Source organism: Mus caroli, unplaced genomic scaffold (genome assembly GCF_978045245.1).
Source record: "Mus caroli unplaced genomic scaffold, Mus_caroli_1 scaffold_12, whole genome shotgun sequence".
Classification (NCBI taxonomy): domain Eukaryota; kingdom Metazoa; phylum Chordata; class Mammalia; order Rodentia; family Muridae; genus Mus; species Mus caroli.
The window spans coordinates 11,498,219-11,511,359 of record NW_028227267.1 but is presented as its reverse complement, the minus strand read 5'-3'; the positions used below and the strand labels follow the sequence as shown (position 1 = coordinate 11,511,359).

Genomic DNA, 13,141 nt, shown 5'->3' with positions numbered 1-13,141 from the left:
TATTCTTTGATTGCCTGGTATAACTCTAGAAATGTTAAATCAGCAGATTAGGGAAGGACAGATGAGGTGAGGAGGGTAGGGTCTGTAGAAGAGGCTGGGAAAACCCCCAGGTCAGTACCCCTCCATCCCGTGACTGCGACCTTCTGTGCAGCAGCTCACATACCATGACCTCAGGACCACACACCACCCAGTTAGTATTTCCCTTTGTTTCCGTGCAGCACCAGGGATCAACCTCCAGGACTGCACACAGTAGACAAGCACATTGCCACCAGATAGTATGCCTAGCTCTAGTGTGTTTCCTTAAATTACTGTCTTTTTCCTTAAATTTATTCTTTTGCTTCTTTCTTTCTTTTTTTGTTTTGAGACCGAGTTTCTCTGTATAGCCCTGGCTGTTCTGGAACTCACTCTGTAGACCAGGCTGGCCTTGAACACAGAAATCTGCCTGTCTCTACCTCCCAAGTGCTGGGATCAAAGGTGTGCACCACCACTGCCCAGCTTCAATTTATTCTTAAAATTAAGATACGTCCCTAGAATGATTTAAAAGTGTCATTAAGAGCCAAAGAATGGTTCAGTGGGTAAAGGGCCTTACTGCCCCATGTGATTATGGAAATTTGAGCTCCTGAACCCACACAGTGGAAGGAGAGAACTGACGTCTGTACATTGTTCTCAACTTCCACATGTATGTTGTGGCATGCCTTATCTCACACACACACACACACACACACACACACACACACACACAGAGTCTGTTACAATAAATGATAGGCAGACTGGAGCGATGGCTCAGCAGTTGAGGTACTGGCTGCTCTGCCAAAAGACCCAGCTTCAATGCCCAGTGCCCACATGGCAGCTCACAACTGTCTATAACTCCAAGATTTGACACCCTCACATACATATACATGCAACACTCATAAAACAGTCATTAAAAAAAAAAAAGACAGGCACCTACACGCACATGCACACTGTTAAACGGATGATGGGAACAATGTTCCTGGCTAACTACAGACTTCCGGCACAGAATTGTCCGGCACAGAGATCCTTTAACTTGAGGTCCTCAGAGCTGCTCTCCAGCCTTGGCAGGACTTGACTGGCAGAGATGAGTTGCTTAGTGAGTGAGTATTAGCATTACCCAAAGCTGTGTGCCACTGAAGCCTGACTTAGCCACCAAGCGCTGTCCTGTGTATGGGGCCATAGTCTGGAAAGTTCCAGGAAACACCTTTATTTTGGTAATTGCAGTCCTTGTTCTTGAGGTTTTGTCTTCTTTGTCTTTACCCTTTGTCTGTCCTGTACCCAGGCCCAAGGAAGTCTTTTAATAAGCACCAGCAGGGTAGGGAGCCACCTCCCGAAGGAAATCTAGGCATCCTCTGTAGGTAAAGGATTTTGCAAAGATGGGACATATTGTCTATTCTTTGTCTAAATCAGTGGTTCTCCACTTTCCTAATGCTGTGACCCTTTAATACAGTTCCTCATGTAGTGGTGACCCCAACCGTAAAATTATTTTGTTGATACTTCATAACTGTAATTTTGCTACTGTTAGGGATTGTAATATAAACATCTGGTTTGCAGGATATCTGATATGTGACCCCTGTTCAAGGGGTTGTAACCCACAGGTTGAGAGCCACTGGAAAACACGGCAGTCAGAAAGCATGGTTTACTCAATTAGGCCTGGCTTTGTTTGACCTTGTCAGGGAGAGTGTATGGGTTCTCTGGGGAAGCCCAAACCTTGCTGATGCTGTCACACAAGAGTTCCTTCTTCTCCAAAGATGGATCCTGGTAGAATTTCCCTTGAAAGTGTGATATCTACAGCAGATACCAGCAGAGGAAAGTTTTTTTCTCTCAGTTTGCTTACCATCTCCAGTGTCAGAACTCGTGATGAACACGACCTTGGGCATCAAATGTTCTAATTTCTAGACTAAAGGGACATTGTGTAATTAACTCCCCAGCTCAGGAGTCTGGATCACAGTGGCTTTTGGCACGTTTTAAGAGCATCCTGTGATACGGAAGAGTTATCTTAGAGCTAAGTTCTGGTTCCTATCAGGTCACGTGAGACCTACAACCCAAAGCCTGCAGACTTATACACATCTGTTCTGAGCTATATCCTCTTTTCCCAGACCCTGGACCTTGGATTTAATAGGCAATTCCTCCACGGGGTTTTGTAGTTACTTATTTTCTGGGGAAATTTCAGTCTCCTGTAGCATTGTAGGGAATGCCTTTTCTTCCCTAGAGTGTGTTCCACAGGCTTCTTCCCATCTGTAACCTTGCTTTCCTTCAGTCTATTTGTACTCTGTTTGTCTTGTGCTATTCCAGGCACTAAGAAAGAACATATATTCTTGTCCAGCAGGCCAGTGATTGAAGCATGCTGGGAAAACTGCTTCTGCTGACCAAGCTCCTAAAAGGAGTTGCATGAGCAGACCAGGGTTACGTCCTCTGCTGCAGGGCTTCATCTGCGAAATGGGTATAATTCCTCTCTTGTTTGGTTATATTTTTACATTTTATTCTAAGTACAGGGGTGTTTTGCATGTATGTATGTGTGCAAGTCCATGCCTGGTGCCTGAGGAAGGTGGAAGGAGGAAGGCATCAAATCCTCTGGAACCAGAGTTACGGGTGCTTTTAAGCCCCATTGTGGGTGCCGAGAGTCCAAGCCAGCAAGTGCCCCCTAACCACTGAGTCATCTCTCAGCCCCTTCAGGCCTACCTAGGCTACACAATGAGATTCAAGCCAGTCTAGTTTACACAGTGAGACCTGTCTCAATCAATTAATCAGTAAGAATAAAAGATTTCAAATTTATAGAAAACTTGAAGGAATAATACATCATAGTTATCTTTTTACATACATTACTTTCTCCTGAACTTTTAGAAGTGAGGAGTATTTACCAGTTTGTACAGCGCCCCACCCCCACCTCCCCAGCCCTAACCCCACCACCACCACACCTCAAAGCCTGAGCAGGCATGACAACTTCATTGTCCACAGCTACAGTTCTGTTGGATACACTGTGTGTACTGCTACTATCTGGTACCCATCGGGTCCTCAGATTTCTCCAGTCATCGCGTGGTGTACCCTGGTGTGTTGATTGCCACGTTTTGAAAGGTTCTCCCAAGTCTGCCTGGGCATATCTCCCTGCTATGGTTTGTTTTTCAGGCTCCTGTCTCTGGACTCAGGATCCTTTCCTTTCCAATTCTTCCTCGTTTCCCCTGGGGTGGTTTCAACACTCTTACCCTCTCTTCAGCCTCTGCAGGTGTCAACAAGGCTCAAGGAGCAGGATGGATCTCGATGTGGTTAACATGTTTGTGATTGCGGGTGGGACCCTGGCCATTCCGATCCTGGCATTTGTTGCGTCTTTCCTCCTGTGGCCTTCAGCTCTGATAAGAATCTATTATTGGTAAGTCAGCTGGATGATTGAGGTTTGTACAGTGTAACCATATCGCCACCCCCACTTTGTCCTGGCCATTGTTGCTTGTCATCTTCTCATGAACTATTTTAAACAAACGATGAAGGACATACATCTTATTTTGAAATCTTTTTAACGTTTTCTTTTTTTTATAATAGTTATTTTATGTGTATGGGTGTTTGCCTGTGAGCATGGCAACTCTTTGAGTTTTGAATGTTCTTGGACTGGCAGCTGCTTCAAAGCAGATAGACTGTTTCAAGTTTCTGCCTGATAGCATGTTTGCCCCGAGGGTCACTCTGACTCCTAAAACTCTATGAAAGGCTTTTCATTCCTACCCACCAGGTGCATGGATGTCATTGAGATATGAATCAGAAGCACCAGGAACCCTCCGTGGGAAGAGCTCATATGGCAAACTGTTTTCCAAATGTACTCTGAAACTGTTAGGTGTCTTATTGTCTTGTTTGGGTTTTGGCACAGGGTCTCAGTACATATAGCTGTGGCTAGCCTAGAATTCTATGTAGAACAGGCTAGCCTCAAACTCAAGAGATCTGCGTGCCTCTGCCGTGGGAGAGCTGGGATTGAAGGCGTGCCCCACTATAGTTATTTGGAGTTAAGATCTCATAGCCCAGGCTTGCCTCAAACTTACTGTGAAGAGGAGTCCTGATATTCCTCCTCTGCCTCCCAAATCCTGGGATTACAGGAATGTTCCAGCACACCCAGACTTGCTCTAGAATTGTTAATTATTATGGTGAGAGAGACAAATAAAACTTCTGAATGCCTGCCATTCTTACTGCCCTCGTTTCTGCCCTGTCTCAGGACCATTTGTACTTTTCTTCCATATTTTCTTTACTGTTAAGAGCTTACATCTATGTTTTGGCTGTCTTTTAAAATAATGTATTTACTATTATTGGGGAGGCTTTTTGGAAGCTTTAATTTTTGTGGCGGTCAGAGGACAGTTGTGAGTTCTACTGTTACCGTTCCGAGATGGTGTCTCACTGTAGCCCCAGCTGGTCTGGAATTCCCCGTGTGGCTGGCTGAGCATGGTTTGAACTCAGGACCCTCCTGCTTCTGCTGCCCAAGTGCTGGGATTACAGGAATGAGTCACCACACCTGGCTTTTAAATCTATTTATTTAAAAAGTGATATAAATAACTCTACTGAAATGTGGAAAATTTGCTGTGAAAACTAAGTAATGTAAAAAAGTAAAAATAAACATAGTTACCTGTAGCTAGTTTTACTACTTCGTGGATTCTTCTTTTCCCACCCTTTTCTCACCCTTTCATCCCTATCACTAGATTGGAGAGAAAGAAGGATAGGAGGAAGAGAGAGAGAGGGAGAGGGAGAGGGCGAGAGAGAGGGAGAGGGTGAGAGAGAGGGAGAGAGAAATATCTGAATCTAATTTCTTTCCTTTTGTTTCTTCTTTGAATACAGCTGCTAACAACCTCCCCCCCCCCAAATTACCACCAACCACCAACCCCACCTAGCAATGTTCTAGCATTTATATAACCTCTGAAAAATTCCCAGAATTCTAAAAGTCACACAGTTGCAGAAGCTTATCTGCAGCTGGCAACACCATGCCTCTGCTAGAGCATGAGACAAATCATGGTCAGCTGCTGTGGACAATCTGAAACAGCCCCGTTTCCCCACACCTGGGACTAAAACTAAAACATGTTCTTATAATATTTCTGTGCTTTTTAAAGAACCAAAATTCCAGAATTCTCACTACAGTTACCTTAAATTCTAGCCTAGCTATTGTTACCTACCAAAGGATTGAACCCACGGCCATGTATGCAGGCAGGGCCTCTAGCACTGACCTGTATTCCTAGCTTATAAAAAGTTAGCACTTGCTCTTGCTTTCTTGCCTTGTTGCTCCCACTCCTTCTCTTCTCCCCTTCCCCATTCCCTTCCCCCTTTTCTCCACCAGCTCATGGCCAGCCTCTACTCCTCAACTCTCTCTCTGTCTCTGTCTGTGTCTCTGTGTCTCTCTCTGTCTCCCCTCCCCATGCCCTGAATAAACTCTATTCTATAGTAAAAAAAAAAAAAAAAAAAAAAAAAGTTAGCTCTTGAAAAGACAGTGCTATGCTTTGTTGGTTTTTCTGTGCCACTATCCATTTGTGAAGTCAAGTCAACTTTCCCCTGCTTCATGATGAAATGAATATGAAATAGACCAGGTTCTTCTCCATACTGTAGATAAGCCCCAAGAGATTTATCTGGGCAGTTAGAGGGAACCTCTCACGTGGAGAAGGGCACCAGGAGGCGGATGCCCTCTATCTGCCCTCCTTTCTGGCTCCCTTTTGTTTCACTGGCTCATGGAATTTTCCACTCGCTGCTCAGGCTCCAAGCCTTGGAAAGCAGCAAATAGGGCAATGTGGTTTATGATCTTTCATTCTCTCTGCCTTTTCCGTGTGGGTGAAGCTGTCGCCCCTTGGGAGGGTCACCTACGACCCACCTCTGCACTGACAAATTAGACCTCTAGTTGCCTCAATGCTACTGTCCTTGCTGCATTGCCAAGACTCCTGGGTGATCCTAGACATAGAGAGGTCAGAACTGTGTCTCCACCTCAGGACCCTGCCAAGGCCCATGCTCCTCCACACACAGATGCCATTATTGTTAAACGAGTGAGCTTGAAGCAGAGAATGCAGTTTGCACATGTGGACTATAACATGGATATGGTTGCATGAAAGTGTATACAGTTGAATGGCTATGTTGTAGTTGTAATTTTGTATTGTCATGACATTCGAGATCTTTTCTATCTCCCCAAAGGTCACACTAAGTAAATGTGTGATCCTCCTGCGTCAACCTTCCCAATGCTGGGATGACAGGCTGGAGCCACCAAGCTCCATGTGCACTGTCTCGGGGGTCAGTATTTGTTTTGTTATTATGGTAGAATGATTTCTCTTTGTACCCACTAGGTGTTAAGAGGATTTGCACTTCCCAAACCTCTGTTGAAGGTTCAGTCCCAATGGAATGGTATTAAACGGGCTGTAAGAGGGCATTCAATCATTTAGAGAAATCAGTGCTATTGTGCTGAGACTGGAGTCCTGGGACATGGGAGTTGGTTGCTGGAAGTCAAGGCAGCACCTCATACTTTGGTTTTTTTTTTTAGTGCCACTTGCCCTTTGACTTCTTGTCCTGAGTTGAAGCAGCAGAAAACCTTAACCAAAAGCCAAACAGAAGTCACACCATGGTTGGGACTTTCCAGTTTCTAGAACATCAGTTTTCAACCTTTCTAATGCTGCAACCCTTTAATACAGTTCCTCGTGGTGTGGTGACCCCAACCATAAAATTACTTTTGTTGCTACGTCATAACTGTAATTTGGCCTACTGTTATGAATCATGATGTAAATATCTGATATGCAGATTATCTGATATGCAACCCCTGTGCAAGGGTCATTCGCCCCCCAGGTAGAGAATCACTGCTCTAGAACCATCAACCTGAATAAACCTTTCCTTTACAAATTACCCAGTCTTCAGGGTTTTTGTGATAGAAGCAAAATAACAAGGATAGTATGATTATACCATATTTTGGTTACCCCTTGGCTGTTGTTGATGAACACAGGTTGTTCCCATCTTTGGCTCTGCACTCATAACAGTGCTGCAGAGCAAACAGTTTACTTTAATCAGCAAATGATACCATCAGAAGCCAGAGACCCCATTGAGCAGAGCCGTTAGTCCTTTGTTGGTGGTCTGTATGACTGAATGGTGTCTTAAAGTCTGACTGTGCCTGTCACCCAGCTCTAAGCAGTGGCCAACAACAGACACAGTGCTCGTTGTTGCATGAACTCAGACTCATAGCCCAAAAGGAGATTCAGCTAGTTGAAAAGGGTGAAAATCCTGGAATACTTTCAGATCACAGACTCACCAGATGGCAAGGTGACATGAGGGATTGAGATTTTAGTAACGGCTTCTGATGCCATCCCAGAGAGCTGTCAGAAGCCCTGGGAGTAGCTTCCTCTGCTTCGCTGAAAAGCACAGCCTGTTTCCTTCTAATCTCCCCACTGCAAGCCGCATTTGCACAGTGCCGTCACTGGAAGAACAGCTTTCCCACGCATCACTTACACCCCCTAATCACGCTGTTCTAAAGGCCATCGTCTGCTTGGCTGCCTGCCATGATGACCAGTGGAGTTGCTAACCTGGCTGGGCACTCAGGTGACTTTTCAATATTGTCACACAAATAGGAACAACAGATTCTAGAAGTCCCCCTGTGACACACACATCCCAGCTGTCCTGCTGTTTGGGCAGAAGGGCTTGAAATCACTGGGCATCTTGACTCCCTCTAGGATCTGCCCAGCTCAAGGACCAGAGACTGATGTTCTCTGTAGGCATAGCTAGTCTTCTTGGCAGCTCTCTCTGGGTCTGAGTATTCCTGGGGCATGGCCAACCTATCTGACAGTGTCATAGGCTCCTGCAGAAGTGCCAAATGTTTCCCCATGAATCAGCAGAGGGCATAACTGTGGTGCTGTGGCCATGCTGTGTGATGGGCCCTGTTTCTGGTTTCCACTGAGAGTGGAAATAACAAGACTGGTCTCACAATGGAAAAGACTGAGATTTTCTAAGTTTCCTATAGAAAGCTTGATCATGAAATTGAGGTTAGGAACCATTCCAAATCATTCGGTTATATAAATAAAATATAAACAAAGAATGAGAATAAAAAATAAAAATATAAATCCTGTTTGCAGATGACAGGATTGTGTACATAGGAAATCTGGGAGAATCTATAGATAATTAGAAATAATTAATAGGGAAGGTTGGAGTCCAGGTAGGAAGACGGCTCAGTTGGTATAGTGCTTACCATAAGGACCTGAGTTCCAAGCTCCGGCACCCATGAGAAAATCTGGGTGAAGCAGCACACATCTCTAATCCTCGTGTTGAAGACGCAGAGATGGGAGGATCCCTGGGGCTGCTGCCCACTAATCTAGCCAAATCAGTGAGCGTTAGATCTAGTGAGAGACTATGTTTCTTGAAAAATACAGAGGAAAAACAATTGAGAAAGACATCTGGTGTCAACCTCTGGCCTTCACAAGCACATACACATCTAAGTACATGCACCTACACACATGTACAGATGTGCATACACACACCAGAAGTGAATTTGATTACGTTGCTGAATGCAAGCTCAATAACTAGGGCTAGAGAGAAGGCTTATTGGTTAGGAGCACTTGTTCTTGCAAAGGTCCTGGGTTCAATTCCCAGCACGCACATAATGGCTTCCAGCTATCCTTGACACCAGTTCCAGGGGATCCAACAGGCATACACATGGTACACATACATGCATGCAAAATATTGATATACACAAAGTAAATATGGGAATCTAAAAAAAAATCAATAACCAAAAATCAATGGCATGCCCAAATACCGGAAACAAACAAATTAAAATGTTAAACGTTACTACTTACTTTAGTGTCAATAACTCTTAACTACCCGATAATAAATCTAAAGAATAACATGGGAGCTAAGAAGATGGCTCAGCAGGTAAAGGGCCTGGCCACACAATGCTGTTGAACTGAGGTGATTTCCCTGGAAACCAGAATGGAAGCAGAGAACTGACTCCCGAAAGCCCTCTGACATTCATATTTTCATGGTAGCATGTGCACACACAAATAACAATAATAAATTATAAATATTAAAGGTAACATTCCCCTCAGCCCCTTTAAAAAAGAACATAAAAATGTTCTACATAGAAATATAGAAAGTAGCCAGGCATGGTGGTGCACGCCATTAATCCCAGCACCTGGGAGGCAGAGGCAGGCGGATTACTGAGTTTGAGGACAGCCTGGTCTACAGAGTGAGTTTCAGGACAGCCAGGACTACAAAAAAAAGAAATATAGAAAGTAGTCATGAAAGGTAGTTGGTGGTCTCTTAATTTGATAGGCTATACCGTATTTATAGGTTGAAAGATTTTCTTCTTGTTAGAGATGTCTTATTTTTATTCAGTGGACCCTAAGTTAAGTGGCTAACCATCTTAAATCCTAATAGGTTTTACTAACAGCATTCGATGAGCAGTGAGCTAGTTAGGTTTTTGTCAACTTGACATGAAATAGGGTCATCCATGAAGAGGAAACTTCAGTTGAGAAAATGCCTCCATTGAATTGACATTTTCTTGACTAAGGATTGATGGGGAAGGCTCAGCACAGTGTGAGTGGCGGTCCTGGGTTCCATAGAGAAGCAGACTATCCCGGCCGGTGAGCAGCTGCCTCTGGCTCCTTCGTGGCTGCTGCTTTAGTTCAGGCCTCCGGATTCCAGCCTTGAGTTCTGCCTTGGCTCCACTGGATGGACTGTGGCCCAGACCCTGTAAGACAAATAAGCCCTTTCGTTTCCAAGTCGCTTTTGTCATGGATCTCTGTCACAGTAATGGAAAGTGAATTAGGGCAAGCAGATTCTTGGATAAGTTTAGAAATGTTTAACTTTTATATGATCTTTCAAGTTGGCAAAAAAAAAAATAGCATTAGCCTCATTTTACAGATAAGACCAATGAAGTACTCTAGATTAGAACTGACCTGTTTTCCACAAGAGGCAGGATGAGCTGAAATTAAGGTGTTTTGTCTACAGTTTTAATTTTTGCTAGCATGTGTCATCTATAACAGTTAGGGTGAGTTTCATTGTGACAGATTTGACATATCTGTAATGTATTCTGATTGCATTCACCCCTTGTCACCCTCTCTTGTCCCTCCCACGCCTGCCAATCCCTTCATTTTTCCAACTTGTCTCTCTTCTACTAAATGTAGTAAGTGCATTATTTTTCTCTTAAAGAGATAACTTGTTTTTATTTTATGTGTCTGAGTATTTATCTGCATTTATGTGTATTATCACCTGTGTACCTGATGCCTGTGGAGAGCAGAAGAGGGAGTCCGATGCCCTGGAACTGGAGTAAATATATGGCTATAAGCTGCTATGTGGGTCCTGGAACCAAACCTAAGTTCTTTACAAGAGCAGCCAGTGCTGGTAGCTGCTGAGTGTTCTCTCCAGTCCATCTAAGTGGATTCTTAATAAAGAAAAGGAAAGGACCGGCTAAGAAAGACAGTCTTGAGGAATGAATCTAGATGATTTATATTACTAGTTATCAAGACTAATTATGAAGTTAGGAAAGGCAAGTCAGTATGGAACTGGTCCAGAGAACAAAGAGAGCAGTTGACCAGAGGTGCCCAGAAATAGATTCACGGAAATATGGAAAGTGCACTGTGTTAATGAGAGATTCAGATTTGGGGGCAGGGAGAGATTCACAATGATATGGAAAGTGTACTGTATTAACAAGAAATCTAGATTTGGGGTGGGGAGGGTAAATTTGACCTTTTTGGTAGACAGAATTATTTAATTCTGCCCCTCAAAGGTGCCCCTGCCCCAGAGACCTGTGACTATGACAGCATGTTCCTTTCATTATCATGCTAAATTACAGTCAGTATATGCTCTGTGCAGCTGATTCTAAAGCAGGGACATCATCCACACAGCTCTTAATCTACCTCAGCCCTTATGAGCAGAGAGATACAAACCTCCGTCATGACTGGGTGCTGTTGTTTATTTGAACCAGAAGGGTCCATCCATGAAGGAGCACAGGGGGTTGGACGCAGAGTTCTCAACTGACAGCCAGCAAGGACACAAGGACGTCCGTCCTGCACAAGTGAAGAACAGAGTTCTGCCAACAAACCGAATGAGCTTAGCGCCTAATGAGGGCCACCTGGCTGAACTCTTGAAGTCAGCATTGTGAAACCCTGAGTGAGGTGCATAGCCAAGTCTTACCTGCACAAGTGACCTAGTGAAGGGTGGCGTCAAGTTCCTCTATGTCTGTGCTGTCTTGTAGTGATAGAAAAGCTAACACAACCCTTCTTCTGCAAGTTCATATCCCGCACAAAGATCAAAGCCTGGAAGACTGGAGGTCTATGCAAATGTTCAACAAACCATTCTTTTAAAGACACAGAAGTGTATTTTCTTGGCATCTGAGATAGACAGAAGCATGGCACAAAAACTTCTAGCTATAAAAGGTGTTCAGTTTAATTGTATCATGTTAAATGAAGAAGTATTGTTAACTAAAACGACCATACTGGCATGTAGCTCAACAGTGGACATTCTTAGCATACCGTCTTCCCAAAGGAACACTATTAGGGAGTAAAAATGCAAGCCAAGGGGTATTTGCAGTAAATCCGTCCATAAAGAACTTGCCCTAGCATATATAAAGAATTTCTCCTGTAAGTCTAAAGAAAGAGCATCTAACCTAAGAAATGGACAGAAAACTCACTTTACAGAGATGGTATCCAGTCATCCATTAGCATGACATGAGACAGTATTCTGGGTGATTGGGCATAGAGACACTCAGAACCACAACGAATCTGTACTCAGGAGGCTGAGCAAGAGGGTGGAGCTCAAGTGTTCAAATCTGAACTGAAAACAAAGCACAATGAGATACTGTTAATCTGCTTATCAGAAGGGTTAAAGGCGAAACAGAAACGAGGGTCAGGAGCACTGGCTGCTCTTCCAAAGGACCCAGGTTCAGCTTCCAGCTTCCACACAGTGGCTTTCACCATCTGTAACTCCTGCTCCAGATGATCTCGTTCCCTTCTCTTCCCTCTGAGAGCAAGCAGCATGCATGTGGTGCACAGGCATAGATGCAGGCAAAACAGCCATCCATACAAATAAATATACTTCAAAAACAAAAACCAACCTAACAGCCAGGTACACACCTTTAATCCCAGCACTCGGGAGGCAGAGGCAGGAAGTTCTCTGTGTATTGAAAGCCAGCATACATAGAGAGATCCTGTCTCTAAATTATAAGTATATATAAAATTTAAAAATTCGTATTTCATCGAGAAAGTCCATACAATGTGGCAATGAGGGTAGACCAGACAGACCAAAAGAGGAGCTGACTCCTAGGAAAGACTTACCTCACAGTCTGGGCAACCTATCACATAGCTAAGTCTCTGCCTGCATTATTCCTGGCTTTGTTTCAGCATAGCTGCATATTGCATAAGGGCAGGTAGAGAGAGGCTGGGAAGTTTTCTCTCCCAAGTTCTACCCAAAACTAAATCAATCAAATTTCTTTTTTTCCCCTTGCTTCCTGAGTGTTGTTGTTGCTGTTGTTTGTTTGTTTGTTTTTTAGGATGGCTAGCAAGGGAGCAAAGAGTCCAATGGTGTAAAAGGATGTACTTTATTGCACGTTAATATCTTAATTAGCAGTGAACCTCACTATGTTTTCTGTGTTTTACATTAATCTCTCCTCTGTCCTGAGTTATCCTTTCATTTATTTTGCCCAGTGTTGAATTAAGTTTTTAGCATGGCTTATGTTAGTGTATAAGCTTTTTATAAGGGTATCAATCCTGGCTGAGGGTGCAGCTCAGTGGTACAGTGCTTATGTAGCCTGTGATGAGTGAGCTGAGTTTGTCCCTAGAGAAGTGGAGATGTCAACAAACTGTGGTAATAGTATTTGTTTCAAGTATTGCCTCTAAGTTTTCCCTTTAATCTTAGCAGATGAGTATTTGGAAAGAAACATTTTAAATATAATGCTAATTAGTATTGATCAAATGTCACCATGTACTGGGTTTTGAACAAAAGTTGTTGGATTGGGGTTGAAGAGATTGCTCAGTGGTTAAGGCTGCTTCCGTTCTTCCTGAAGACCGGAGCTCAGTCCCCAGCCCCCGGCTCAGGGAGCCCACAGGGCAGCCACAGCTGCTGCCAGTGTATTAAAAGTGCTGCACTCACATACACATACACACATTCAGACACTAAGCCACACACATGATAATAACAATAACAAACACTTTTCATG

General features: G+C 43.7%; 1 protein-coding gene across 2 annotated transcripts in view; it reads left to right on the top strand.

Moving 5' to 3' along the window:
• The window catches only part of Abhd6 (abhydrolase domain containing 6, acylglycerol lipase), a 55,062-nt gene that overhangs the window by 20,748 nt on the left and 21,173 nt on the right, over positions 1-13,141 (top strand). The window contains exon 2 of one of the 2 annotated variants that reach the window (XM_021181717.3): positions 3,227-3,379. The exons of the other annotated variant lie outside the window; for it this stretch is intronic. Within the exon in view, the coding sequence (XP_021037376.1) occupies positions 3,261-3,379 (119 nt within the window). The 5' untranslated portion in view covers positions 3,227-3,260. The remainder of the gene's footprint in view (positions 1-3,226; positions 3,380-13,141) is intronic. 2 annotated transcript variants of the gene reach the window in all.